The 14,134-nt window shown below is 41.3% G+C and overlaps 1 protein-coding gene across 1 annotated transcript in view; it reads left to right on the top strand.

Annotated features, from left to right (window-relative positions):
• Window positions 1–9,780: 9,780 nt before the first annotated feature.
• LOC121862392 overlaps window positions 9,781–14,134 on the top strand; it is a 30,963-nt gene continuing 26,609 nt past the window's right edge. The window contains exon 1 of the mRNA XM_042360658.1: window positions 9,781–10,100. Coding sequence (XP_042216592.1) covers window positions 9,896–10,100 — 205 coding nt within the window. The 5' untranslated portion in view covers window positions 9,781–9,895. The remainder of the gene's footprint in view (window positions 10,101–14,134) is intronic.

The raw sequence follows: 14,134 nt of genomic DNA, 5'->3' as shown, positions 1-14,134 counted from the left end.
GCATCGGCTTGATATGCCACGCCCCTGGAAGTGAGTGTTACTAGTATCCAGTGTGATCAGAATCAGTTATGTCCACAAATAGTGTCTCAAGTACTATTGTGTACCTATGACCTGCCACGCCTGATACTTATGTGTGTCCATGAACTACTACAGCCCTTGTATGCGTTTCCAGTATTCTTGTAAGATCATAATATACCAAATCCCTTGTAAATGTCACTAGTAATATTGTGTAACGATGATTTGCTGCATCCTTAGTAACTCTTTAGTCCCTATGTGTGGCCATGTTCTGCCTCGTACCTGGTAAGTGCCTCCAAAACTTGAGTGTTTTTATGATTATCCATGTCCCTGATGAATGTACTCAGGATTATTGTAGCCGTGATCTGCCATGTCCCCAGTACTCCTGAATATATCCATGATTTATCACACCTTTGGAAAGGGTCTCCAATATTTATTGGTGGCCTTCATCTGTAAAAATTCTGGCAGATATTACAAATATTCTTGAGTCGCCAAGTATGTATATATATATACATATATATATATATATATATATATATATATATATATATATATATATATATATATATATATATATATATATATATATATATATACACTTTAATTTAATGGTTGTCTCTCGTGTTCGAGGATGGTCGGCCAAAGGGCCACCTAGGCGTGAACATGTTTAAGGTGTAAAAACTGTCGCCAACACAACAACCACCCCCTGAGTTAACGAGCTGTTTTACCCAATGTCAAGGATTTATCCAAGAAGACCGGACATCTCGCCAACTGCCCTGGCTAACCATTACCCCGGAACAGGATTCGCAAATTATTTAACATCCAGGTCCCCAGTTAATGCCGGGTAGACAGAGGCAAATGGCGTAAAGAAGTTGCCCATTGTTTCACGCTGCTACACATACATACATACATACATACATACATACATACATAGTCTTTTTTATATTAATATAGACTTATGGAAACTTTTATATATTGAGTGGAACTTCAATGTTCATGATGGAATGTTGTTTTTCAGATAGGTGCTGGATGAAATCTACCTCCCACCTCTCCTCCAACCAAATGCCAACTGTTCAAAACAACTTGAATTACTGGTACGCTCACTGCCAGTAAGCAGGTGCTCTCACCCTTGCAGCGAAGAATGACGAAAATGATTCCGGGACTTAGAAACCTTCCATATCAGGATAGGTTAAAGAAACTAAACTTGCATTCCCTAGAAAGACGAAGAGTGCGGGGAGATATGATAGAAGTATTCAAGTGGGTGAAAGGAATCAATAAAGGTGATATAGATAAAGTTCTTATAATATCCGAGCAGGATAGAACTCGGAGCAACGGATTTAAGTTGGATAAGTTTAGGTTTAGGAGGGAGATAGGAAGGAACTGGTTCACAAATAGGGTGGTGGACGAGTGGAACAAGCTTAGCAACTTTGTAGTAAGTGCTGGAACGCTGGAATGTTTCAAAAAGAGGCTGGATAGATTCATGGATGATAGAGAGTGGTAATAACTCTCGACAGGAGCTGCCATGCACAGGCCAACCGGCCTATTGCAGACTCCTTATGTTCTTATGTTCTTAAAGCTACCAAAGGTTAACTTTGTAAATAATCTCTTACAGCACAACTTCGGAGGTTACAGTTTTACCCATGATATTAATAATGTATTTTCACGCACAAAAATATGATGAGACATCACCAACTATCTAGTCGGTAAGGCTGGTGGGGGGCGCACACCAGCTCCCCTGAGGATAGGTTATGGGGAGCGGCACCTTTTGGACTAAAAGTATATCTTAAGATAAAACAGACTGCAGACGCAGGTGCTCTGAGTTTTCTTCGAACTCTGAAGAAACTGTATCTACATTAACATTTTTAGATCAATATATTTAAGTTTAATTTCCACGTAAAATTGTTTTTTGTAAAGTTGTGAAAACAATATTTTTATCTGTAAGGTGAAGCAAACTATGTGTCAGTCAAACTGAGGACCTCCCCTGTTGACGCTTGTCTAGCAGCAAGAGATTGAGTGTCGCCAATTTTCTGGTTTTGTTAACTAAATATGTCTGTTTCTTCATGTTTTTATCCATTTGTTTGAAAAGGCACAACATCATGGCTGAAAAAATGGGTCTGAAGTTGTCTTTTACGGTAAAGTTATCGGCAAATACAAGATCCCCAGAAAAGACGATGACTGTCAAGGTTCCTACATCTAGACCCTGACAACGGCCCCTTTAACCAATCCAAAATGTTATGAGAAAACGATCTAGAGATGTCAATGTTAATGTTATAATGTATAACTGCACTTCAACAACTAAGGTTTTTAAACATGTACTCTAAAACAGGTAAGATACTAGACATCAAAAATTTAAAATCAAGGGGTAATCTCTCTTTTACAAACTTTCAGCAACAAGCGGATACCGGGAACTGGAGCCCGGCAGAACTAAGGATATCATCCCATTGAGTAAATTCATAGTATTCATCGCATCATGGTCCATATTAGTGATAATTTCTATGAAGAAAAAATATGAAGGCTGTGCAAAATACTCCTATAACAACGGTGAAAAAAATATACCAACTGTGGCGGGTCATCAGGATAGCATGCTACGCACCCGAGTACAGTACAGTACAGTATTTAAAAAATCGATAACATTTATAGATCAATTGATACGATACTGGCAATGAATTTTTTTCTGTGGAAGAAAAATAATTGCCAGTAGCGTATCATTTGATTTTCCGAAACATCCGTATACTAAAAATTAAAACAAAATAAATAAAATAAGTGTTTTCTCGATATACTCCACAAAATAAGGCTCACTCATCACTTACAGTTCAGAACCAAAACTTTGCTTGCCAATCACTTAGTCTCCCCCAGTCTATTTTTTGCTTTATTATAATAACCGAAAATATATGTAATGTTTCTTAATGAATTTTATAGGATAATCAATATTCAATGACACAATATACATAGAAATATTATAATGAAGTTTGATCTTTAATACATTACTGAAGTGTGGTTATTTCCTTAAGTGAGTCTACCACCTGGATAGAAGCTTCGATGAAGGATTAAGATAAGAATGATTTAAGTAATATAACACTTACACTGTATATAAAACTCTTAATAGGTAATCTTGTAATGCTGTGCAACATGGCGTTTGACAGGTCAACAGGACCCAAATTATATCGGGTTTTCTCAGCGGAAAATTTATTCCCAAAAGTTTAAGGACAACATCTATGATCTGACTTTCTTGTCACTCGTATCTTAAGGGTCGAGAATGTATGGTAATGTTTTATGTATGTTCTGTGTAAGCTTTCTGTGGTTTAATTCCTAGTGCAAATACAAACTATAAAAAAATGAGAATCTCTACATATTGGTGTGTTTCTATATCTACTGTATATTAATGAAGATAACATACTTTTAATTCACAATAATGTATGAGTCTCTTTAAACATAATAAAAATATATCCCTAAGACAACTTCATCCTATTATTATCCCTTTAGCAGACCTTATGATGATTATCTAAATAATGAGGATTTCATATAACAATTCATTAGATGGTATTTGTTTTGTCTATTATAATATCATGGGATACAGTTGTAGAACGCTTTGATCCATCTTTCATCTGTTCATTGTGTAAAATGGCTCTATTTTCCTTTGCATTTTTTATGATGTCTTCCACTTTTGGTCTAAATCCCATCAGTCAGATCTTTTGTGTTTTGGTTTTGTTTGTTTATAATCTAAATAATATATATTTTTCCAGTGGTTAGTCTAACGATGTTTCAGATCTACAATGGTCCCAGGCATAAACCGAATCTCTCGTTCATATCCATACTGTCCCTCTAAGACTAAGTATTTATGGACAGATAGTAGGATACCTTTCCTTATAGAATTAGTGTTGTGTTAATAATTTATTATTGAGGGAGACACCAGTAAGTTTAATGTTACTAATGTTGTTTGTCTGTGCCCTTCACATTCTTCACAATGAATGCTCGATTTTGGCTCAAATACGAGCCACTAATGCATCTAATTCGTTCCTTACACTTCCAACATTTGGATTGAGGAAGCGTAGAAAAGAAACGTTATAGGATACCTCTACTTGGTGCCAATTTGTTCCGGAAACAGCCATTTTCGCGTAAATGGATTTTCCATTGTGTTATACTTCTCTTTATTGACGATTCCCGTCTTTGTCATTATTATTATCTGTCTTTGAGTCTGGTCCATCTTTAAAACAAGGAAGTTCACGTATAATCAAAGACAAAAGTCGAGTCACAGTTTTGTCCTAAGATTAAATATAACTCGTGAAAAATTATGAGAACCCAGTGCCACAAGGCAGAGCGCACAAAAAGTTTAGCCCTTCGGCATATGTTTTCACCAAATTTCACGACACAACTTCTGTCTTTCATTGTACAGTCTCGTTCAAGATTCTTCGAACACTGCTGGAGACAGCTGGCAACTCAAGGCCGTTTCTTTACTATAGTATGTAGTATAATATAAAACGAAACAACATAGCCCAACCATTAATTAAGCAACGGGGAACTAAGTAACCAATCACCGATAACCTTACATTCATTCATAATTTTTACTACGTACTACAGTAAACAAACGGCCTTGAGTTGCCAGCTGTCTCCAGCAGTGTTCGAAGGATCTTGAACGAGACTGTACATTCCTTCCACAATTTTACACATTTTCAGTTTATAAAATCTCTTTTAGATTTCATCTTCCATGGATGCTGCTTCCACTTGTACCAAGATTGATCTAATTGCCATCCTAATTCTACCGTCCGCCTGTTCCTATACTGTATACATAACATTGACAAAAAAATCTTTTTCAATAAATGCAAATTAAGAGTATTGTATATTTTTATAAGAGCTTTCCCATTAATGTTATTTTCTGTGAAGACTAAAGTAGTCACAGAAAACGAAAATTTACCTCTTTCTGTACAGTATAAGATACTGTCATTATAGAATATACTCCTCAGATATAATGAGACGGATAGGGATGTAAAAGCTTTAAAGCAGTACACACGAACCGACCAACTCAAACCCTAAACGAGCCTAACAATAATTAGCTTTTTTGAATTAATAAGTTAGAAGTTTGGTTGATTATGATCTGCTTCATAAAAAAAATGCATCTCATCTTTTTCTTGCTTCCCTGTCGGATTTACATAAACTCTGAGGACCACAAAACCGAATGGCGATCATCACTAATGTATGCAATAAATAATGACATTGATACTAATTAAAGTGAAGGATCAAGAGTAAGAGTAAATATTTGCCAAATTAATAAATACGGAACTCGAACCAATGCATAGACAAATGAGGCATAATTATGATATCTAAACGAGTATTAATGGTAAAGTTGAATCAGTTTTGTTTAGCTCACATTAGTGGGAGACATGTTGGGTGTGTGCTTGTGTGGGTAAATCAGATGAGGTTTAGTTTGATATATATTGAAGCATATCTTCAATATATATGTCGATCGTATTAGTTATTACATCATGACTATTAAATACACCCCACCAAACCTATCAATCTAAAACCATATTACACGTTAACCAAACCTATACAAACTAGTCCAAACACATTTAGCCTCAATACTGCCGTATCAACTATAAAACTATATTTTTTCTACAGCGGCAGCGTGGTCGCCTCTCACGACTAGGGTTTGATCCCTGCATGAGTCAGTTGTGAGATAAGTGTTATATCCAGTGTAGCACCACACTACAGAATATCTAGGATGGATAAGCACAGCAGGTCTCGTAGGAATTGTATGTTAGTTTTTAGAACGGAATATATTTGTATTCTCTATTGTATAAAGATTCAGGAAAAAATGGTTCCAGTATTTCTAATGACATAACGATCATATTGATATCACAGAAGTCATAACCCGAAGTCCGCTCCGAGTGCAAAATTAAATAAGCCGCCTCTGTAAAATGTCTTGAGATAATGGCGTAACTATCAAAATGAAGGTCGTCATGTAACATACAGTAAAACGTGATGAAATATGCAAATAGATTGAACACAAGATAACATAAAACATCTCAGGGACTTGGTGATAACTCGAGCCACCTAGCCCCAGTGTTAACATCATCGTCTAGTTAAACAATGTTGATGGAGCCTTACTCTCAGATGACGATGGGCACCAAGAACAGTGAGAGCTTTGGCCGGGTCATCACTGTCAATCCAGACAGTGAGAAAAAGCTTCCTTTACTCGGAATCGCTTCGTCCTCCTCTTTTTGTTGTGATGTTCCAGTATTACAGTGTCTTGGAAGAGTCGGGTCCAATGATGATAATAATGGTCTTGTTGACAGAGGAAGTTGATGCAGTGTTATGCCTGATATTCTAGTTTTGAGGAAGTCGCCTTGAATACTTGGATCTACATCAGAATCTAGCACCTGGGTGTTACTACTGTTTGACACAGCCAATCAAACATAAAAGCAGTATCAGTGGTCATCAGAGTAGTCCATTAATGCTTGACTGGTTTAGATTTTGGTAGTCGTGTTGCTGCTCCTCTTGCTTCTGCTGTTCGCGCTTTCTTCCTGCTTTTGTTGCCGTCTTAACCGCTTTGAACAGGATTATTATAACTCATGTCCAGTCCACTAATGTCATCACCTAGATCATCAGTATCGAAATCATTGAGGTTGGTGGAGGTTATTGAAGAGAGAGTAGTGATCATGGTGTTTTTTTTTCAGGGATTAGCCCACCCGGGCACAGGTCACTGACCCACATCAGGGCCTGGGGGGCGAAAATGTATTAATAATAATAATAATAATAATACAAATAATAATAATAATAATAATAATAATAATAATAATAATAATAATAATAATAATAATAATAAAGAACCATAAAGAAATACAAACATGAAAAAAAAAGATCAAAAGTGAGAAACAATACTGTATATGTATGTTGTGTTGTTACTATTAAGTGAAACAATTGAGACCCTGCAATTGTGTGAAATTGAGGCAGAAAGTCAGATCAGCAACCTGAGACTTGGTCACAATTTTTGTGATGCCATGTGGCAGCAGGGTCTACCATAGACAACACATCATGCTTCCAATATCTTCCCAGGCGGTAGTACCTCCCCTTGGTGACTGAGGGGAGGGGTGGTGGTTGTGGTCACTGAGGGGAGGTGGTGGTTGTGGTTACTGAGGGCAAGGGGTGGTGGTTGTGGTGACTGAGGGGGAAGGGGGGTGGTGGTTGGGACTGAGGGGAGGGGTTACTGAGGGTGGTCTGAGGAGGTGGTGGTTGTGGTGACTGAGAGGGGGGTGGTTGTGGTTGTGGTGGTTACTGACTGAGGGGAGAGGGGATGGTGGTTGTGGTGACTGAGGGGAGGGGGTGGTGTGTGGTGACTGAGGGGGAGGGGGTGGTGTTGTGGTGACTGAGGGGGGGTGGTGGTTGTGGTGAATGAGGGGAGAGGGATGGTGGTTGTGGTGACTGAGGGGAGGGGGTGGGTGGTTGTGGTGAATGAGGGGAATGTACTGAGGGTAAACTCGAGTAGAAAGATATAGTGAGAATTTATAGTAGAAGGATTGTAAAGTGAAGAAAGTTGGAAGTGTGCCTGATTATTTAACCGTCACTAACTTCTTTGGGGAAATCTTCCAAACGACACTTCCAGGTACAGCTATTTATTAGTTAACTGACTGGCATGGACACATTAATAAATCATTATATCGAAGTTACTAGACAATGACTCCCAGACACAAACATGAAATGGATTCACTTCCCACCGCAAGTAACTCGCCCTATGGATCGTTCTAACAATGACTCACGTGTAACCTGAGGGAGGCCCAGCGGCTGGGGATACTGTTTGCAGGTGTTGCTGAAGAGAGTGGTCCTGGCTGGTGCTGAACTCTGTCTCCTGTGAGAGACTCTGCTAGCTGGGGACTCGGTGCTAGGGAGGGAAGTCCCCTCCCGACTTGTGATGAGTGTGACTTCATCTGCCCCTGAGTGCTGTCTCTCCCTGTCTGTCTCACGGAAGGAGCTGTAGGCCCCTTATATTGGAGGTTTCAGGCCTGTAGATGTCGTCACTAATCTGGGTGTGTCTGGCCAGGTGTCAGGTGTACTGGCTTGGTGGAGGGAAGTTTGACTAATCACACGACGGTGAGAACTTTTCCCTCCCTGACCATGACCTCTGTTGGGTCAGGTCTTAATCTCACCTTGGTTTCTGTAGGGTGGGTCAGCTTACGTGGGTGAACACCTGTGCATCTAGTGACTGCTATATGGGTTGTTCTTCTCTGGGTTGTATACTTTGGTCTGATAAACAATCACTATAGGAAGGGGTTGGTGGTTGTGGTGACTGAGAGGAGGGGGTTGGTGGTTGTGGTGACTGAGAGGAGGGGGTTGGTGGTTGTGGTGACTGAGAGGAGGGGGTTGGTGGTTGTGGTGACTGAGAGGAGGGTTGGTGGTTGTGGTTGGTGGTTGTGGTGACTGAGAGGAGGGGGTTGGTGGTTGTGGTGACTGAGAGGGGGTTGTGGTTGTGGTGACTGAGAGGAGGGGTTGGTGGTTGTGGTGACTGAGAGGAGGGGGTTGATGGTTGTGGTGACTGAAAGGAGGAGGTTGATGGTTGTGGTGACTGAGAGGAGGGTTGATGGTTGTGGTGACTGAGAGGAGGGGTTGGTGGTTGTGGTGACTGAGGAGGGTTGGTGGTTGTGGTGACTGAGAGGAGGGGGTTGGTGGTTGTGGTGACTGAGAGGAGGGGTTGGTGGTTGTGGTGACTGAGAGGAGGGGGTTGGTGGTTGTGGTGACTGAGGGAGGGTTGATGGTTGTGGTGACTGAGAGGAGGGGTTGGTGGTTGTGGTGACTGAGAGGGAGGGGTTGGTGGTTGTGGTGACTGAGGAGGGGGTTGTGGTGACTGGGGAGGGGTTATTGGTGGTGGTGACCGGAGGAGGGTGTTGGTGGTTGTGGTGACTGAGAGGAGGGGTTGGTGGTTGTGGTGACTGAGAGGAGGGGGTTGGTGGTTGCAGTGACTGAGGGAGGGGTTGGTGGTTGTGGTGACTGGGGAGGGGGTTATTGGTGGTGGTGACCGGGAGGGGGGATGGTGGTTGTGGTGACTGAGGAGAGGGGTTGGGGTTGTGGTGAGTGAGGGGAGGGGGTTGGTGTATTCTGGTGACTAAGGAGAGGGAGTTCTGGGTTGTAAAAAACTGATGGGAGGGGAATGATAAGTGATTAAGGGGAAGAGGCGACGAGTGTTGGTTTAAGGGAAGGTCTCCGGTGACGGCTGAGCAAAATACCAACACAATGACACTTCTTAGCAGGGGTTAAAAACACTGCTGTAGTATAATCAAATTTGGTTAAAGATTTTACTGCCATATCCATAACTCTTAGTCTACGTCTATCTACTAAAAAAACAAACCAAGTGATATTATGAATATATAAGTAATTCCTGTGATCTGTGAGTGAACTTTGTGGTAAGTTTAGTTATCATACTACTGTTTTAGAAGTTCTGTCAGTTAACTAAAGAACACAGCGTCTTTGTTATCTTTCAATGATTGGTCTTTTCTCCTCGTGATGAATAGTAAATAGTTTCATGTGCTGAGAAAGAAATTGACCCATAAACCCAGTTATGCATTTACCTTATTCACCTTTACCAGCTATGTGTGTTTACGAACAAAACATGTCATTTGAGAAGAGGGACAAGGTTGTTGCCACAAAAAAAATGTTTCTGCAACTGCTCTAAGATTTATAATTCATCTTTTCCTTGTGACGATGAGTCAACAGAATCTGGCAATACTACACAATAGGTGGCGGTATAAGAGGCTAGGCAAGGAGTCCTCAGTCACACTCAGGAACTGGGACGGGTAGGTAGTGAGACGCTCTCCCTCCTCCTGGTGAAGCCGTAACTCGTCCACACGCTGCCTCCTGCCATTCTGAAGATTCACAACTACTACGGTGAACAATGAGTGAACTAAGACTCTTTGTGTCTCTAGGACTTATAGCTGCCCTAGTGGTTGCCCAGTTACCATTTTCCACAATTCCAACAATTTCCGACGTGGTAAAAGAGAATGGACCTAATGGTAGAGCTGCAGGTCTCATCAGACTGTGGGATTTCGCCCTAGAGAGAGATGGCCAGGGTCCTGCGCCAGTCATCAGAGTCAACTTTGGTAAGTAATAATTGATGATTGTTGTTTTATCGTCATCGAAATTCAGCATAATAAATAGGTAGGGGGCATCACACGTCATAATACCGCGACGTTTGCTTAAGTTTCTGGGTAAAATATTGTGGTTGTTTTCTCAGAAGGTTCTCAAGATTCGGCGCCATACATAATTATATCTAGGACTGACTTAAAGTACACTTAATGTGCGTGTTGAAGTCATAGTATAGTGCTGTTCTGTGTGTGCATATATAAGACAGACTGATTCTCCCTTACTAGGTAAATGAACGGGTGACGTTGACCCCCGTCATTATTTCTTACCTGGAAAGAGTGTCAAATGCAAGATGATTATGTCGAATAATAAACACACACACACACACACACACACACACAGCGCGCGCGAGAGAGAGAGAGAGAGAGAGAGAGAGAGAGAGAGAGAGAGAGAGGTTACCACATTTGGTTGAATAACTTTGGGAGACCCTTGGCCTCTGAGATAAGAAGGATCGTTCACGGAAATTTAGGATTATTTTCCCTGAACTCCGAGAAGATATTGTCTTCAACTCCCCATCCCCCGTTTTTATTTATTTATAATAATTTTCCAGTTTTTATTTATTTTTATTTATATACACCTTTACTCTTTGTAATTCGAAGATTCCCTCGCGGTAGCGTAAAAAGCATTAAAGCAGAGGTCACACACGATATTTTATTTCACCCCAGTGGTCAGGCTAGTGTGGTACTGAATATCATAGGTATTATTAGTATATCGTGTGGCTAAAGCTTGATATAGTGGCTGACTTATCTGTTCGGTGCATATGGTGGATACAATCTTAAGTTTTTTTTTTTTTCTTTTTTTTTACGGAGATTAGTCCACCCGGGCACAGGTCACCGACCGACATCGGGACCTGGGGGGCGAAAAAATAAATATATTGAACCATAAATACAGAAATGAAAAAAAATAATTAAACAGATCAAGAGTGAGAAACGATATATATGTTGTGTTGCCAAAGTAAGAGAAACAATTGAGACCCTGCAATTGTGTGTAAAACAGGCAGAAAGTCAGATCAGCAACCTGGGACTTGGTCACAATTTTTTTGATGCCATATGGTAGCAGGGTCTACCATTAGACAATACATTATGCTTCCAATATCTTCCCAGGCGGTAGTACCTCCCTGTTTGATAGCTGCCTACTACCTACTAAGAAGCTTCTTACCATCAGCAAGAGTAGTCTTGACCTCGTTCCTAAAAGGTTATATTATTTGTTCACAGTTAATGGCTTAGTGTTCTAGTGGGTTGTTATGTGGGTGTTCACGTCTACAGTTGGGGTATACTGCCAGTGGTACTCATATCCTAGTATTAGTATAGCAATGACATTATCTTGCGGTCATCTGATGCATCTCATTATGGTGGGCAGTGGATCGACTAGTCTTTGTTATTCACTTGTCTACTACTTCGAATTCATCTGTAATTAGTTTTCTAATTAGTTTTTTCTTATTCAATTTGATGGTCCAGGATCATACAGAACAGTTTATTAGACACAAGATTAGTTAAAACATCAACTGAGATACAACAGAAACTTTCCCTTCAACCGTGGTAAAATAAAAGCATTATCATCTGATAACCTGTACAGAAAGGACAGATGATGTTGTATTAGATGGGTATTTGTTTTAAAAGAATCAAGATAGTTAATGGGTGAGTGTGTCACGGTGGGTGATGGAGGCAGTGAGTCTCTGGCCTTGAGGAGGGTGTGCCTGCCAGGTGACGGGAGAAAGGAAAAACAGAAGACTGAATAGTAATAACAGATAGAACAACAGTCAGGAGTTACTCGTATAATACTGTCAGGTATACCCACTGTAGTTAAAGAGATTAATTTAGTAGATTTGGTAAGATATAACATGTATTGCAGAATCTCTTCTCCGTCAGTGGGGGAGTTAATTAGTCAAAATGGTGTTAGAACCGTTGACGATAGCGACTGACTGGAGAATAGAGAGTGGAAACGGGGAAAAATTTGTGAATATGTGTACAATGTATATAGCGAGTGCGTGGAACACAAGTACACATTTATGTACATATGGAAATTCACAAGTGAGAGATAACACTACGGGAGAGGCACGAGAGATTATTATTTTAAAACCAAAACAAAAATATGTAAAACATTTACACTTTAATAGCTGGCCAATACATGTATTTTTAGCGGTGCTTTAAAGGCTGGAAGTAGAAGTTTTCCTGTAACGTGATGAACATATTGTAAGCCAAACCTCACCTCGTGGTATTTTATAGACTTCAAACTGTGACGAACGCAAAGATGCGCCATCTTTGCGTTCAAATTCCTAGTTTAATCCATGGATAATTAATTTCAACCAAAGATGCAACTGCGTGTTGGGGAGGGGGACGAGTTTTAGGTGGATTTAGTCCTGCATTATGAATCTTTACCGGCTTATATGCTTCTTAGATGGTGAGTTTACTAGTGAGCTGCCCTGGTGAGTGGAACTGAGGGTATTGTTTAACATAACCGAGTGCATATCTGCTCCATCAACCTAAGGGGGGGAGGAGGAGGTTACAGGAGTACTCTATGGGGTGATATCTGGCTCCGGTGTGCGGTTCTGGCTGGTCTCTAACACCTGGAAGGGTTCTTAGGGTCTTAAAGTAAGGGAAGCTGGTTGGGGCAGGGAGAATAGTGTCCTGACCCTCCAACAAGGTATGTCTTATGTCCTGGCCCTCCAACAAGGTATATGTCTTATGTCCTGGCCCTCCAACAAGGTATATGTCTTATGTCCTGGCCCTCCAACAAGGTATATGTCTTATGTCCTGGCCCTCCAACAAGGTATATGTCTTATGTCCTGGCCCTCCAACAAGGTATATGTCTTGTCCTGGCCCTCCAACAAGGTATATGTCTTATGTCCTGGCCCTCCAACAAGGTATATGTCTTGTGTCCTGGCCCTCCAACAAGGTATATGTCTTATGTCCTGGCCCTCCAACAAGGTATATGTCTTATGTCCTGGCCCTCCAACAAGGTATATGTCTTATGTCCTGGCCCTCCATCAAGGTATATGTCTTGTGTCCTGGCCCTCCAACAAGGTATATGTCTTATGTCCTGGCCCTCCAATGTATATGTCTTGTGTCCTGGCCCTCCAACAAGGTATATGTCTTGTGTCCTGGCCCTCCATCACTGTGTCCTGCCCTCCATCAAGGTATATGTCTTATGTCCTGGCCCTCCAACAAGGTATATGTCTTATGTCCTGGCCCTCCATCAAGGTATATGTCTTGTGTCCTGGCCCTCAACAAGGTATATGTCTTGTGTCCTGGCCCTCCAAGGTATATGTCTTGTGTCCTGGCCCTCCAAGGTATATGTCTTATGTCCTGGCCCTCAACAAGGTATATGTCTTATGTCCTGGCCTCCAACAAGGTATACGTCTTATGTCCTGGCCTCCAACAAGGTATATGTCTTGTGTCCTGGCCCTCCATCAAGGTATATGTCTTATGTCCTGGCCCTCCAACAAGGTATATGTCTTATGGCCTGGCCCTCCAACAAGGTATGTCTTGTGTCCTGGCCCTCCAACAAGGTATACGTCTTATGTCCTGGCCCTCCAACAAGGTATATGTCTTGTGTCCTGGCCCTCCAACAAGGTATATGTCTTGTGTCCTGGCCCTCCATCAAGGTATATGTCTTGTGTCCTGGCCCTCCAACAAGGTATATGTCTTGTGTCCTGGCCCTCCATCAAGGTATATGTCTTGTGTCCTGGCCCTCCAACAAGGTATATGTCTTGTGTCCTGGCCCTCCATCAAGGTATATGTCTTGTGTCCTGGCCCTCCAACAAGGTATATGTCTTGTGTCCTGGCCTCCATCCTGTGTCCTGGCCCTCCAACAAGGTATATGTCTTGTGACCTGGCCCTCCAACAAGGTATGTCTTGTGTCTTGGCCATCCAACAAGGTATGTCTTGTGTCCTGGCCCTCCAACAAGGTATATGTTTTGTGTCCTGGCCTTCCAACAAGGTATGTCCTGTGTCCTGGCCCTCCAACAAGAGTAAGAAGAAGGGGGGGGGGG

Source organism: Homarus americanus, unplaced genomic scaffold (assembly GCF_018991925.1).
Source record: "Homarus americanus isolate GMGI-L3 unplaced genomic scaffold, GMGI_Hamer_2.0 scaffold31037, whole genome shotgun sequence".
NCBI classification, from domain to species: domain Eukaryota; kingdom Metazoa; phylum Arthropoda; class Malacostraca; order Decapoda; family Nephropidae; genus Homarus; species Homarus americanus.
This window is presented reverse-complemented; position numbering and strand designations above follow the sequence as displayed.